General features: G+C 41.4%; 1 protein-coding gene across 6 annotated transcripts in view; it reads right to left on the reverse strand.

Annotated features, from left to right (window-relative positions):
• Positions 1-15,384, reverse strand: part of LOC121290822 (sentrin-specific protease 7-like) — an 87,705-nt gene that overhangs the window by 18,873 nt on the left and 53,448 nt on the right. For 4 of the 6 annotated variants that reach the window (XM_041211794.1, XM_041211788.1, XM_041211790.1 and 1 more), the window contains 6 exons: positions 10,939-11,317; positions 8,077-8,249; positions 7,039-7,185; positions 3,883-3,916; positions 1,536-1,715; positions 769-1,028 (listed from right to left, as the gene is read on the reverse strand). In XM_041211794.1, coding sequence (XP_041067728.1) covers positions 769-1,028; positions 1,536-1,715; positions 3,883-3,916; positions 7,039-7,185; positions 8,077-8,249; positions 10,939-11,317 — 1,173 coding nt within the window. The remainder of the gene's footprint in view (positions 1-768; positions 1,029-1,535; positions 1,716-3,882; positions 3,917-7,038; positions 7,186-8,076; positions 8,250-10,938; positions 11,318-15,384) is intronic. The other 2 variants (XM_041211793.1, XM_041211792.1) reach the window with 2 other exon arrangements.

Consider the following 15,384-nt stretch of genomic DNA (forward strand, 5'->3'; position numbering starts at 1 on the left):
GGAAGAGATTTTGGTCAGTGTGGGGAATGGAGGTTGGGCCTGCGGCAGGGTCCTCTGCATGCCCCCACCCCTCCCCCCACAAGCCTGTAGACAGGGTCCCTGGGGTATACTTGACGCCCTGCCCATGTGGCATGGGTCCACCCTACTGGCAGAGTATCTGCAGCGGTGGGATGAGATCCTCTAGTTAACCATAATTGGACACTTAAGGGCCTCAATTGCCCTTTGGGCAGGAAGGCCAGGGGTGATTTGTCAGGAAGGCCACAGTTTCTTCACCTTGTGCCTTCCTGCCCGATTAATTGCATCCCCCCACCTGCCTCTTTGGGGACATTAAATTGCATCTTAACTAGCCTGTAGCCGTGAGTGCAACTAACAAATTAATTTCAGCAACTGATTTATTAGCAGCTTTTGATGGTTCCCTGTAACATTGGTGCGCTAGCCTTAGTCACTTATGACTCACTGTCTGACACTGTAGTTGTATAATTTTGCGGGAAACAAGAAAGTAACCTTGAAAAACATTATTTTGTTTCTTCATGTTTTTAACTCTCCTTCTTGCCTCATTTTACCTGTCCATTTAAGATTCCTTTTGAAAGAGCCACATTTTTCTAGTTGTGCATATTATATAACAAAAGCTGCATGCTTTAGCAGCTAAGTATTTTTACTAGTTTTTTGAGCCTCAATGAACTAAGATATCACTTAGTATTTCATAGGATCCATTTTTTTGTGCAAATGCAATAATTGCCATGGACCTGCCTTAATCTACTAAATCACCTGAGACAAATGGGACTCCTGTGACAACGTAGCAATATCCATTTGCTGCTGTAGGGTTTTGCAGCACGACATCAAGAAGGAGCTCTGCTTCAAACTAAATTTAGCCACTAGCTGACAAGTTTCATCCAATGGCATAACATCACATAAGTCGGTAATTCCATTCTTTTCACTTATATCAGTCATGATTTTCTTCAATGCTGCTGTTTCTGTTGTTTGTAAAGGTTTGAAAAGTTGAATGAAGATAAATTCGTTGCACTTATCTGCAAAGAAAAACAGCTGTAATGAAATACAGCAACCAACAACAAAAAAAAAACACAAATCAGGCCTCCCAATTAGTTTAGAACTTTACAAATGTGGATCATGTATAAAGGATCTTGAATTCAATCTCAGATATATGAGCTGGTGAAATTTTGCAAATAAAAAAAATTCTCCCCAATTTTATGGAAAGCGATTTTAGAGCGAAGTTCTCGATATTAATTTTGTGCAGGTTGGTAGTGGAGAGAGTTCAAACTCACCTGCTGCGCCAGAAAATGGACTTTGGGTATTTTAACCCTCTGGCATCATTATGATCTCAATGGATAGATTTCCCACCCAGTCTTCTAATATAATGGGAAACCTGTCCGTTTTTGCAGCACAATGTCTAGTGCCAGGGACTTACTTAAAACGGGAATGCATCTCAAAGTAAATCCGGACACCCGGAGGGAAAAATAACTGTTATAAAATAGAATAAAAAGCAGATTCCAAAAGAAGGGAAAATGCACACTTACAATCATGTTTTGAAGGATTGGTTTGTGACTGTTTGTTAATTTCATCTATATAATCTGCAGCAAACCACAGGAAAATAATCGAGTGATTCTCACAGACTGTATCAGACAGAATCTCCCACAGACTATATTTCTTTAAGTGAATGGTATTCAGTTCTAATGAATGGTTCACACCAGACAAATCTGTAAAACAAAATACAAGATCAATATTTTGAGATAAATTAATATATTAATCTTATATCATTATTCAAGTCCATACCGAAAATAATGGACTCTAGCTATCCTAAAGTTAGTCAACTGTTTTTTAATAGACGACAATAATAATTGCAGTAATCTTTCACAGACGTGCTGGCCCCACCACCCTCCAACTTTACGATGGTTGAGCTATCAACTGGCTCGACAAAACTTTGTCCCAATTTGCGAGAAGTCCCACCTCTTGGGGATGCTGGCCAATCAAATGGCAGCTCTCTAGTCCCAGTTGCCACTCCAGGAGTGGTGGCCACTGCTGGGACTACATGCAGTACCCAAATTAAAGATGCCAATGCCCTGGACCTGGACGTGAAGGCAAGCCCGGGGTTTCATCGGAGCCAGGCTAGCATAGGGAGAATTGGGGCAGGGAGATGAGGGGGACCTCAAATGGGCACAGGGCACTTGAACAGGAGGCACCAACAAACGCCCAACTGGCAACAAGGTTGCTAAATGTTACCTGGCAGCCTGGACCCTTGGCCCTGGCACCTGCTGCCATGGGTAAAATCCCAGTGGTGTTGGTGGCAGGAGGCCCTTAAATGGCCATTAATTGGCCTCAACTGACCAAAAGGTAAGTGAACCACCCGACACCACTCTTGCCATGGTACAATCCTAGTGGAGACAGGTAGACAACCAGATACAACGCCACTGCCATAGCTCCCAATTTTATGACCTCCTCCATCTGCCAACACACCCCCAAGGGAGGGTGTAAAATTCTGGCCAACATTGTGATTAAGTGGATTTTGTGAACAAGTGGATAATATACGTCCTTAAAGATAACAACTTAACAGGGGTAGGATTCATAGTGGTCATAGTTCCTCTTGCATCTTTCCAATTGGTCATAATTTAGTGACAAATGTCAACAGCTTATTCAACTTGTGGGGGGAATGAGGTGCAAGACATCACAGCAGAGCTAATTCTATCTTTATCCAGCATCCACACATGCAGGGCTATCTGGACAACAATGAGGAGCAGCAATCTTAAGAACTTAAACAGAAACAGGAGTAAATTGCATGGCCCCTCAATCCTCTTCCAACATGCAATACAATCATGGGGCTAATCTTCTGACTCAATCCACTTTTCCACCTGCTCCCCACATCCTTTGATTCACTGGGAGATAATAAGATCTGTCTGAATATATTCAACACTGCAGCCTCTGCAACCCTCAGTATTAAGCAATTCCCAATATTCACAGCCCTCTGAGTGAAGAAATTCCTCCTCATCTCAGTCTTAAATGATGGACCCCTATCATGAAACTGTACTCTGGTGTTCTAGATTCTCTAGACACTCTCGGTGTTTATCCGGCCAAGACCCTTCAGAATCTTGTATGTTTCAATGAGATCCCCTCTCATTCTTCTAAACTCCAGAGAATATAGACCCAATTCACTCAAACTCTCATCATAGGACAACCCTCTCATCCCAAGAACCAATCTAGTGAACTAAATCAGTCCTGGTGGACATCTCCCCTTCCCATTTAAGGAGCATTGAAATCAAATGTATTGCTCCTGCAGCTATCCTAGCTGAAGTCAGCTAGTCAACAGACCTGTGATCAAACCTGGCACTTTCATGGGCCTCTATGTATCAGCCATTCACTGGAGGAAAATGTAAAATCAGACATCAGAGGGGCAAAGACAGCTGTTTAAAGATTTTAAAAGTGGATCATGCACAACACTAAATTCAATTCAAATCAACAGTGGATTTCACACCTGTGCTTAACCTCAAACATACTTACATGTATATAGTTGTAAAAATCACAACTAGGTTTGAAAATTCTAAGAAAAAAAAGATTGACCAAGTATTGTGTTCCAAAAATGATGAATTAATATATACACATGTAACTATAATAATGTGCATTTTGTCCAGAACTCAGGTTAAATGTGCAAAATCGGTCTTAAGATCTTCTTAACAAAACATTCAAACCCAGAACAATCTCAAATCCAACAATAGTAAATATAAAGCTGTGCTATTTGGGAGTTTTAATACACCAGTATCCATTTTACTATAAATTATCTAGTAAACAAAACTCATTCTTTTTTGTTAACACTGAACACCTTATTCATTTCTAATTATGACTGTAAGCACATCTTATTCAAAATTAATTTACCTGAAAACGATATTGCAATATTGTCACGACCAAACTGCAAGAAAAACAAAGCAAAAGTATTTTTTTTTAAATCAAAAGACATTTGAAATGTGTTTGTACTACCACAAAATGAGTTCTGGCTGGATTAGACTTCATTGGAATACAGATGAACATTCATATCAACCTAGAAAACTCATAAAACATGATCAACACCGTCAATAATGCAAACAGGGACCCACCCCTTAAAAAGAAATCGCGCTGTGAGAAGGTCCATGACTTCACAGCACAATAAGTTAAATTCTGTTCTACTGGGTTTCAGTTAGTACTTTGGGGTTCAAATTTCACAATTTACTTCAATATCTCGGGAAAACCAAAGCCGCTACCTATCCCAAATGAAGACAAGTGATTATACCGGGAAGGCAAGGCAACATGAGCTTGTCAGAACTTAAATTGCTGTTTAACCCAATATTCAGTTAATTGCAGCATAGAGGAAAAACACAGATCGCCAGGTTAACAGGTTTACAAATTGAAGGAAGATGTGAGACTAAAATTGCAGGTTTAATTTTCTATGGAGATTTAGGGCAAGCTCTCCTGTCTCCCCACAGGATTTTTTTTTAAAAAGACATGGGTTTTGGAGTATTTTATAGCATTCTGGAATATACTGTAATCCTATCTTTAAAACCAAAAATAATTTATTCTGAAGCATTACAAGTAAATTAAATATTAAACAGTTATTACAACTAACTTGGTTTTTGTATCATTCAAAGCTAATACAGAGTAGAACACAGCAGGCTTAGCTGAATGAGAACACAACTAATCTTACACACACAATGGAGAAAGCAATTCCATTGAATGGCAATGGGCTCTGAACCATGAAAGAGAACTGTTTGGACACACCTTACACACCAGAAGCTTAACCTGTATTAAATCTGGAGAAAAAGAAGACCACATGAAGATGTTGAGAGGCCTGGAGTTAAGGTCATGTTAGTTAAGCAGAATATGTGGTGAAAAGTGGAAAAGATAGGAGGATGCATAGGAGGCCAGAGGCAAAGGATCAAAGGATGCTATAGGGGAGACAAGATTGAAAAATGTTGCAGAAGTAACATGGAAGGAGGTTGTGGAGGGACTTATAGATGAAAGCAAGGATCTTAAGTTTGATCCATCTAGAGTCCAGAAGCCAAATAGAGACAAAAGGCAAGCAGGGAAAGAGATAACATCACAATGAGGGAGAAGACAGGGCCAATAGACAGATCTTTGGGAATATGGAGATGACTGTGTGGGTTCTGAAAGCAAAGGCAATCCAAGGACAAGTAGAATGGAATCATGCAAGAGCAGTCCCACAGACAAGAGGCAACGAAGGAGGATGGACTGATTGCTGCAGAGAAATCGAGGAGAACGAGGTAAAATAAAGCACCATGGTGAGTCATATAAGGCGAAACACAGAGGGTCGCTGGTGACATAAACCAAGCCAAGCTCAGTGCTAGGTCTGGGCATAAATTAGACTGAAGAAAGAGTTGGGAGAGGAATAAGAAAGTAGTTTAAGAGACAACTACAAGTTCAAAAAGGAGAGATTATTAGGTGGAGGAGAAAGACACATCAAGTAAAGACTTTGACAAGGGAAATTCTAGCTGTAATGCAAGTTCAAATGGTTCACAAGTGGCTCAATCAACTCAGTCTGGCTTTACTTTAGTGAGCATTTTCCCTTTGATTTTTTCTTGACCTCCTATTGCTCCAGGATCTTCCTGAATGCTGAAAGAAAACCCAAACACCTCACCACAAACTGCTTCCCTTATCCTTTTACCATCACTTCTTAATGGACATAACTCCAATTCAAAAGATCCAGCATTTCAGAACATTTGTCATTACCCTCTTCCTTAAGCAAAACCTATTCACCATGTTGATAATATCAGGCTATCTCCAACCTCACCTTTCTCTCCAAACTCACAACAGAATTTCATGTCTTCCTCTTTCAATGCTCCCTGTTTGAATCATTGCAGCTAATAGGCCATCCTGGTCAAATTCAACATCTCTCTCTATGACTGACTGGATGTAACTCTACAGTACAGAAATTACTTCTCTTGCACATGCCTCTCTACCTTTACCTCTTATGGTTGTGTTTAATGAAATTGTAAAAAATGGGAAATACAAGGGATCAGAAAGGAAGCAACAGAAACTAGCTTAAAGTAGGATACACTAGAAAAATATAGCAACAGGCATATTCTATTATATACCGCTTAAATATTTGTGATAAGTTGAAAGTTTGAACATATTTATTAATTCTGAATCTCTCCATGAAGAAAAATTGTTATTTTATTTTGATCCATTCATGGGATGTGGGCATTGGTGGCTAGGACAGCATTTATTGACCATCTCTAATTACCCTAAAGGAGGTGGTGGCGAGCCAATTTCTTAAACCACTGCAATCCATGAGGTTTAGATACTTCAACAGTGCTGTTAAGTAGGGAGTTCCAGGATTTTGACCCAGCAATAATAAAAGAATGTTGGTATATTTCCACATCAGGATGACTTTAAGATGGTAGGGTTCCCCATGTATCTGCTGTCGTTATCCTTCTAGTTGGCAGAGATCTGAGGTTTCAGGGTATTTTTGAAGGAGTATTGGTAAATTACTGCAGTGCATCTTGCAGATGGTACCCACTGCAGGCATGGTGCACTGGTCTAAATGAAAACTTCTACACGAGGTGGTGTTAGCAGGTTAGTTTAATCCAGATTTGTGCCTTAGCAGTTTTGTTTCTCCAGTATGTCCAGCACTAGTACTCTTCTGATCTCACTCTTGTAATGATGCAGTATACAACAGCTGTCTGGGAGCTGCTGGGAAGCAGAGCAATTTGATTAAGGTGAATTGATTAAGGGGGCTGAAAATCTACAAGCTCTTGAGTTAGAAACTTTTTTAAAATATAAGTATTAACCTGTGAAAAATAAGTAAAGTGAACTATAATGGACTTCTAAATTGCTGAAAGTAACAACAATGTTTCTCACTGTGGGCCTCCAGTGGCAGTACAAAACATAACAGCAACAATTCAAAGTAGGTTTTCAGTATACATTTTGTCACATGAAATGCAATGGACAATGCAAGGTTCTAGAACAATATGCCTATTTCTCCCTCTCTACCAACCTTGGTCATGAACAATTAAAATGCTGTCTATAAAAATAACATACCATTACAGAACCTTGTTCATTTCCCTCAATTTCTCCCATATGTAGGGCAGCAAATGTTAGATCCAATGTTGCTTTCGTCATTGTACTATTTTCCAAAGAACAGTCCATTTCGATTAACTTATTCTTCTCAGTTACTTCATATGCATCCTGAATACAACAGGTAACCAACATTAGAGGGATGCAAGAAAAAAATTTTCTTTCAGTTCACTCTTTTTTGATTTGTCGTAGAATCTTTCAACATTTTTATTCACTAATTAGGTTGATGATTTTCACTGAATATGCTTGGGGTTAACAGAGTGGCAATGGTCTCAAAATGAGGCATTACAACCCTGTTAACATCAGTGATATGGTGACTCAGTTTTGAAAGTGGCCTACCTACGGGTGCCCAAAGCTCTTGCCTGTTACAGGCGATAGACCCCTTTTAATATGGGGAACAAAAATATGACCCTGATCGCCAGTTACGGTCAGAACTGCTTGAAGAGGCACTGATCAGTTTCAGGGCAGCTGGAACAAAAAGAGACCTGCCAAAGATAATAGTCAAATTATTTTTATAATTGCAAAAGGAAGATAAAAATCACATTTAAAGGAAGAAGGAAATATCAATCAGGTAACAATGCATTCTGAATCAGCAATTTTAAATCTACTACAATTTGATGAAAGCTCAAAACATCAGTCATGAGCCTACAGTGAACTCACCCCTCTAATATATACATTTTTAAAAATCACAAAAAATTCAAAGTGCATATAGTCAAATAGCTTTCTAACAATGAACTGCAGCCTTTAGAAGTAATGAATTTGTGTGAAGGTAAATACTTGTACGCTTTGCAAAAGTGCATAAAATACATTGAACAAATCAACACATTAAGACACTATAATGAATGCCTTAAAATGTAAAATGAGAAGAGATACGTTATTACTTAAACATCTCTACGTTTTCTGTAGCATTAATGCATTTTTAAAGGTCTTTAAAACAAACGCATTTGATTCAATTCTTAGACATAGTGTAATGTCATCAATTACCTTCTCTGTTATACATACCTTCATATTCTCTGGTTCCAGCTTTGCTGGCACAGGCATAGTCTCTCTTTTACTGCTCTCAGTTGACAGTGATCTACTCCCCAGATGTAAGTGCTTAATCTCTGGAGTTAACGTGGTACAATGGATACTAGAGTCTACTTTATCTGTATCTTCATCATCACTGGAAAGCACAACTGAAACACAACATAAAAAAACCACATTCAGGCTGATGCATTCTAACATTCTACAGATGGATTAACATTTTGCTCCTATTACTGTTCAGCATAGACTGATGTTGAGTTAATTAACTTATTTTCAGATGAAGAATAGTATACCTCAACAGTTTTAATATTTCTAGGAACAAAATCTTATTGGTATCCTAATTTACATTCAGACTTAGAATCCACGCTGTATTAACTAGCATTGACATTCTTTTTTTTTAGAAAAAAAGAGACATTATTCCTGCAATACTTTTGGAGGTTTGGTATGAGATTGTATTTGACACCAAAATCAAGATCTTCATCATGATTACTAAAATTTGTACAATGCAATAGCCTGTTCATATGTCCGATTAGCAGTAATTAAGTATTTATGTGTAGAAAAACCATGGATGAACTTCAAAAAGCAAAACACATAAAATATAAAATGCATAGAATATGGTGCAACAACAAAAAAAAACATAGATCACTCATTGATTTTTTATCTTTCTGCCCTGAAATATTTATAAGGGTACAGGTCCTATCTTTTATCCTGCTAAACAGGCATTATTTCAGGGAGTGCAGTTGAAAATTTCAAAACTAGGTCAGGGAATGAGAGAATTAAGTGAAATAGGACTAAGGCAGGTAAATGGAATTGAGGTACAGATCAGACATAATCTAACTGAATGGTGGAACAGGTTCGAGGGGCTGAATAGCTTACATTTGTTCCTATGCCCTCAGGGCCCCGCTTATGTTGCTCAGAACAGACTATTGCTTCTTCTGTGGGATCCCTTCACAAGCAAAACCTATTGTATTACAGATTATAGCAGATAGTCTTGCCCTATACTTCAAGTCTTGACCCTATGTTTCAACAATAAAATCTACAGCAAATTTTACAAGAACTGACGTTGACCCTCAAGATGATGAGTGGTGGGGATATGTTTGTAAAGACATGCTGGGCTGAAATTCTACACATCTCATTCTGCTGGCAGCAGTGTGGTTGAGTTTAACTTCCTCCTGTCTTAGGATCCTGCTGTAGAATCTATCCAAAATTTGAGGATGGGGTTATTTAACCACACAGAGCAGGAAGCCCGTGCCAGTAAGAACAGACTAAAGGCATCCGTCTCAACAGCTGTCAGGAATACAAAAGTAGAGGGGTTATGTTTCAGTTATACAGGGCATTGTTGAGACCACATCTGGAGTACTGTGTATAGTATTGGTCTCCTTATTTAAGGAAGGATGTAAATGCATTGGAAGCAGTTCACAGAAGATCTACTAGACGAATACCTAGAATGGGCAGGTTGTCTTACGAGGAAAAGTTGGATAGGCTAGGCTTGTATCCACTGGAGTCTGGAAAAGTAAGAAGCAACTTGATTGAAATGTATAAGATCCTGAGGGATCTTGACAGGGTGGATATGGAAAGGATGATTCCCCTTGTGGGAGAATCTAGAACTAGGGATCACTATTTAAAAGTAAGGGGTCGCCTATTTAAGATAGATAAGGAGAAACTTTTCCTCTCAGAGGATCATGAATCTTTAGAATTCTCTTCCTCAAAAGGCAGAGGAAGCAGAGTCTATAAATATTTTTAAGGTCAAGGTAGATAGATTTTTGATTAGCAAGGGGGTGAAAGGCTATCAGGGGTAGGTGGAAATAGGGAAATGAGGTTACAATCAGATCAGTGATCTTATTGAATAGCAGAGCAGGTTTGAGGGGCCAGGTGGCCTACTCCTATGTATGTTCATATGTATGTACAAAAATTTGAATAGCATGACGCTGCTCCCATGGCAAATCCCAGGAATGGTTGAAGACAAGAATTATTTAACCTGCTTCTAAGGGAGCTTGATGCCAAGCTCAGAAATGTAATTGGAATACACAATCTAAATCTGGACAAGGTCCTCAAATGAAATTCAAATTAGCTCTCAGCTGGGAACTCCTTTGTGCCCCTGCAAGAGACTAATAGATGGAATTCTTGGGGTAGTCCATGAATTCCCCAGAGTTGCCCACTTCACAAGGTGGCCAGATGACTTGCCTGCAACTTTCTTCCAAATGGAACTTACACCACTTTCTGAATGGGGCAAAGTTAAGTTCCATCCCAAATTTCAGACCCTGGGCTTGCAAGGTCCCTATTCACTAGCCTCCAGAAATTCAGGGATTGTCCTTTTGTTCCTGCATGCTGTAAATCAGTATTTAAATTAAAAGTATGTTGTAGCATCACAAATTGCAGTGATGAGGCGACAACATTTATGTTCATCATTTCCTCCTTTAAAAGTGGGCCATTTTGGTACAAATCAGAGAAGCAATTAACAGATTCTTCAAATTAAACTAATTTTAATTCCTAAGATTTAATTCTACTTCAAATTTATGAAGTCAAAGGACAGCTTGTTAGTTAACAAATTCTGTAAATGTATCACTATCCAATCTATTTGTTAAAATTTGTATTAAAATATAGTCATTTAATTGGTTTCAGCAGATGCTGGACAATCACAAAACTAAACACTGTGGCACACAGTGATCCACAGAGTTTCAAAGAATCTTTCAAAACATCCATAGAGTTAACAATCTTTTCATTCATTCAAACTGTCATATAATCAATTTTGTCAGATTTAAACTTACTCAATAGGTATTCAATAAGGTTGTCTTTATTTAAACAGGTTCCTGAAACATCACTTACAGTAAGAATACTCACTTGGCTCACTTGAAACTGCTGCGGGTTTCAAGTGCTTAATCTGGCTACTTGATATAGGTGAGCTCAGGAATTTTGCACCAATTTTCTGTTCATTTAGTACTGGAGTATGCAGAGATTCCATTCGATTAATATTCCCATCAGGGGTTGAAGGGTCTTCACTGACTAACTGTTGGTCTCTGTAGTTGGGGCTTTGCTGTTTTGTATCCAAAGGAGAAAGTTGTTCCTGCTGTAGACATGATTCAGGCTGTGTTATTTCCATAAAATGAGGGTCAATTTCTTGCCCGTTATTGCTATCCGTACTAAAGCAATGGCAATTTTCGGTCTGCTCTTTGCAAGTTAGACATACAAGCAATTTCTTTAGCAAATCTTCAGCATCCTTCTGAAACAAAATACAGGGAAGAACTGCCCATTAGCTTTTCAGTTATGTGATATGCTTGTTATTCACACATTGCGTATTTAATTAATCCATGAAACTACAAATTAGACTAATCAATTTAACCTGCTAAATTTGAGGACACATTTAGCAACATTAACTCAAATTGTCATCAACTTGGCAGACAGCATCAATGTACTCTCTCATTTTTTTTGCAGTGCATGGGTGCTTTAAATTTCGTTGCACGACCATGCACAGGCGGTAACTTAAAGGAGCCAACTTGTGCATGGCCTGTGTGGGCAATTTTGGGTTGCTGCATTGCTGTGCAATTTAGAGGGAACATTGAACATCTTATGGCATTGCTAGTGCATAGATATAAATTCCAGAATATCCTTGTTTGTGCATAAAGACAAAACTGCCAAAAAAAAACAAAGCAAACTGTTTTGCATCCCTTTCAGAGCATACAAGAGATGGATCTTACAAAATCCATATTTAACAGGTCAGAGCAAAGCTCTGCAGCCCTACCACACGCAGCTGAGAGTCAGGAAATTAACATTAACAACTACAATGAAATTCCCCATTCTCAAGCATAGCACAGGCCAGCACATAAGTGCTTTTGACAAGGGCAAAAGTGCATACAAACATCTTCAGTCAAATCTACTCCACCTCCCTCTGAAGCAGGTCTCTCCATATGTTGCTAAGCAGCTGAGCACACTGAACATAAAAAGAGGCGAGAAGCCCTGACAGCATCTTAACTCTAAGATCAAACTTTTGCGCAGAACTAGCTACCCCCTCACCTCGAACTATATCACTGGCATCTTACCAACATGTGAAAACTTGCCCAGATAGATCCAATCCACATTTTTTTCCAGCCAGTTTCTTCCCACTCAGCAATGTAATGGAAGGAGTCATTAATAGGGCAATGAGCACCCTACTCACCAATTTTCAGATTCACTGAGCATAAAATCTCATTGCAGCCTTGATCCAGAATGCACAAACCGAATCCCACAAGAGAGGCATGAATAGCTACCCTTATTATCAAGACAGCATTCCTCAGTGTAGGTCACCAAAGTGTCCCAGCAAATCTGTCATTTTCCCTATTCCTGGTCTTCTCCACCCTTCTCTTCCCCTCCCTCTCCTGAACAAGCTGTCCTCAAACTGGGATCCTTAGAGCCTTGGGAATCCACAGAGAATTTCCAGCGGGGTCTGCATTAAATCGCCTCATCACAAACTTCATGTGAAACATATTGAAATTAAAAAGTTACTAACCAGAGACTACTTAATTAATGATAAATTAATTACACTAATAACAATCTTCCCCCACTAACCTTGATAAGTCTCCTGTTATGATTTTGGTTGAGATCAGTAACTATTTTTTAAGAAATCCAAAATCTTAGTTATTTACTGAAAGAATTAAGCCACAGCTAAGAGAGATCTTACAAACTGGCTCAGCAGTTCACTCAGCATATGTCACCAGTCTCAGGTTATGAAGTCCTCCAAAGCTCTGTCTTCCTCACAAAGAATTTCAGTTCCACTTCTTTTAAGACTCAGGGTGGAATAGTCCCAGGTTGGAACGAAGTGTGGTAGTGGGTAGGAAAAACAATGTTTTACCTGCTGCCTGCAATGGCGGCTTCTCATGCTGTATCATCTGAAGCCCGCCGCAGTAATTATGCATTCCTGGGAATCATGCCATTTCTATGGCAGGTGGGCTGTCATTCGCCTGCCACCACCTCGCCGCTTCATCACTCTGGGCACCACATTTAAAGTGTAGCCGTGTGCACACCCCTTAGTGCTTCCAGACCAGGACTGTAACACAGAAGACATGATGGCCCCGAAAGGCAAAAAGACTGCAGTTCCCTGCTTCAGTGATGCATCCCTTGAGTGCCTTTTGAATGGAGTGTTGGCCCGCTGTGATGTCCTCTACCCCAGCTCTAGCCACAGGACAGGCAGCTGCATCACCAATCTAGCATGTGAGGCAGTGGCAACGGTGGTCAGCGCCAATGCCCTGCAAATGAGGACAGCCACCCAGTGCTGCTATAGGATGAATGGTCTCATTCATGCTGTCAGGGTAACTCACACTTCTCATCACTCTCAACTCTCTCACTCTCAAACCCATCACACATTCACAGGGATCTCACACCTCAAGGACAACACCACTAATCTCAGACACACCCTCACATCTCCATCAGGTTCATACCCTCTTGAGCTTGCATCCTCATCCTGCCCATGGTCCACTCACCACACAAACATTCCATGCAGTACCATGCGTACTGCTCACACATTCTCCATCTGTTTCTATGCAGGAGAAGCCTGCTCACATCAGCAGGGAGGGGTCCCAGATGGCGGGGGGGAATGGAGTGGCCCACATTAGGGCCCTCCCACTTTGAGAAAATGGTGAGGACATGGACCACGCCTGCAGTAACGGTGAGGTCGGCAGCGAACACCCTCATGAGGATCCTGCAACACATCAACCCTCTCTCAATGCAAATGTGAGTGCTTTCTCTCCTGCTTTTGACTGTGTTGACATGCACTAATTATCTCTATTTTTGTTCACAAGGAACTTTGCCAAGCGACTGACAGCCAGCCAGTCCCTCAGCTCCATCCAGATCCTCACCTCTAGCCAAGAGGACACCTCCTCTATTGAAGAGCTGGAAATAAGCAGCCTGGAAGACCCATCACAGTGCTTACTTCTGCATCAGCGCCGAAACACACACCTTGGTTGGACCTAGATCTAGAGGAGGTTCTGGTTCACAATCTGGTGATCACCATAGGGACACACATCTGTAGTAGAAGGGGGCAGGTTCAGCAGAGCTCCCTGGCACTCGGAGGACTGCTGGGGAAGAGGCATCTTTGAGGACCGAGTCAGATGATGAGCCTCTGGATTTGGCTTTCCAACTCATTGTGGAGAGTCAGCAGAAGGCGTGGGAACGTTACACAGAGCTGCTGGAAGCCCTCAACAAAGTGGCACACGAGTCGGAGGAGTGCGTCCATCTGCTCTCTGATGAAGTGGTGCCCACATGTGCATATGGAGGTCTACAGGGAGGATGGCAGACACCATGGAGGCCCTGGTCCAGCAAAAAACAGAGATGTGTGCAGACCTGCACTCCATAGCGGGAGCCATGAGTGAGTTCCTGCAGTGGCAACGCAAGAGGGAAATGAGGCACCTTGGCATCCCTCCAGGTGTTCCTTCCCCTCAAGGAGTCAGGCCGGGACGCTCAGGCACCCAAAGGGAGTAGCGGCAGCTAGGTACCCCGGGTCATCCACTCAGGAACTTCTGAGGCTGTCCACTCCCTCTGAGTCCCATTTGCTTGTGAGCCCCTCAACCTCGTCCTCTGTCACCGCAGAGGGAGCAGCTGGCCAACGAGTGATTCTGGAGGGAGAAGTTTGTGTGCAGCAGGGCCTTTCGGAGCCTCGTGCAAGCACTCTCCCACACATGAAGAACCTTCATGTATGACACTCACCACTCACCTCAATGGCCTGAACATTTTCAATGCTGCCTGCTTTCGCTTTCAGTTGCCCATCTGAGCTGACCTGCATCACCGCCCACCCAATGATCACATTCCCATGCAGCACCTGATCTCGCCCACTGTCTTTTCACTTTCAATTTAGACAGTATGGTCTTGATTCGGTTTTTTGTGCACTCCACCATTTTTTCCCATCCCCCAGTCACCCATTTCTTTTCCTCCATCATTGTTAAACCCCCCCCATATCACCTTCCACCTCCCCTCCATGACCTACCAGCCACAGCCCTTTTCCTTCAGGGATGTCCAGACGATCGTCCGCGTAGCCTTCCTTCCCAGAAATCCCACCTCCATCCACATTCACCTCCCCGACCTCCTCCTTCCCACCTCCAGGGTCTGTGTCTGCCTCAGAGTACCCAACCATCCTCGCCGTCCCTTCTACCATGACCATCGAACCCTCACTCTCCCACCCTACCGCCTCACTCTGCCCTCAGTTATTCTCACCATTCCCTCGTCCCACACCCACCCTCTGTCCCAAAGGAGCAAACTGTCATGGCCCTCCCATGCACGTTCACCTGGACACCACCCCCTCCAGATCCCTTTCTCCCTTGG

Source organism: Carcharodon carcharias, chromosome 18 (assembly GCF_017639515.1).
Source record: "Carcharodon carcharias isolate sCarCar2 chromosome 18, sCarCar2.pri, whole genome shotgun sequence".
Taxonomy (NCBI): Eukaryota; Metazoa; Chordata; class Chondrichthyes; order Lamniformes; family Lamnidae; genus Carcharodon; species Carcharodon carcharias.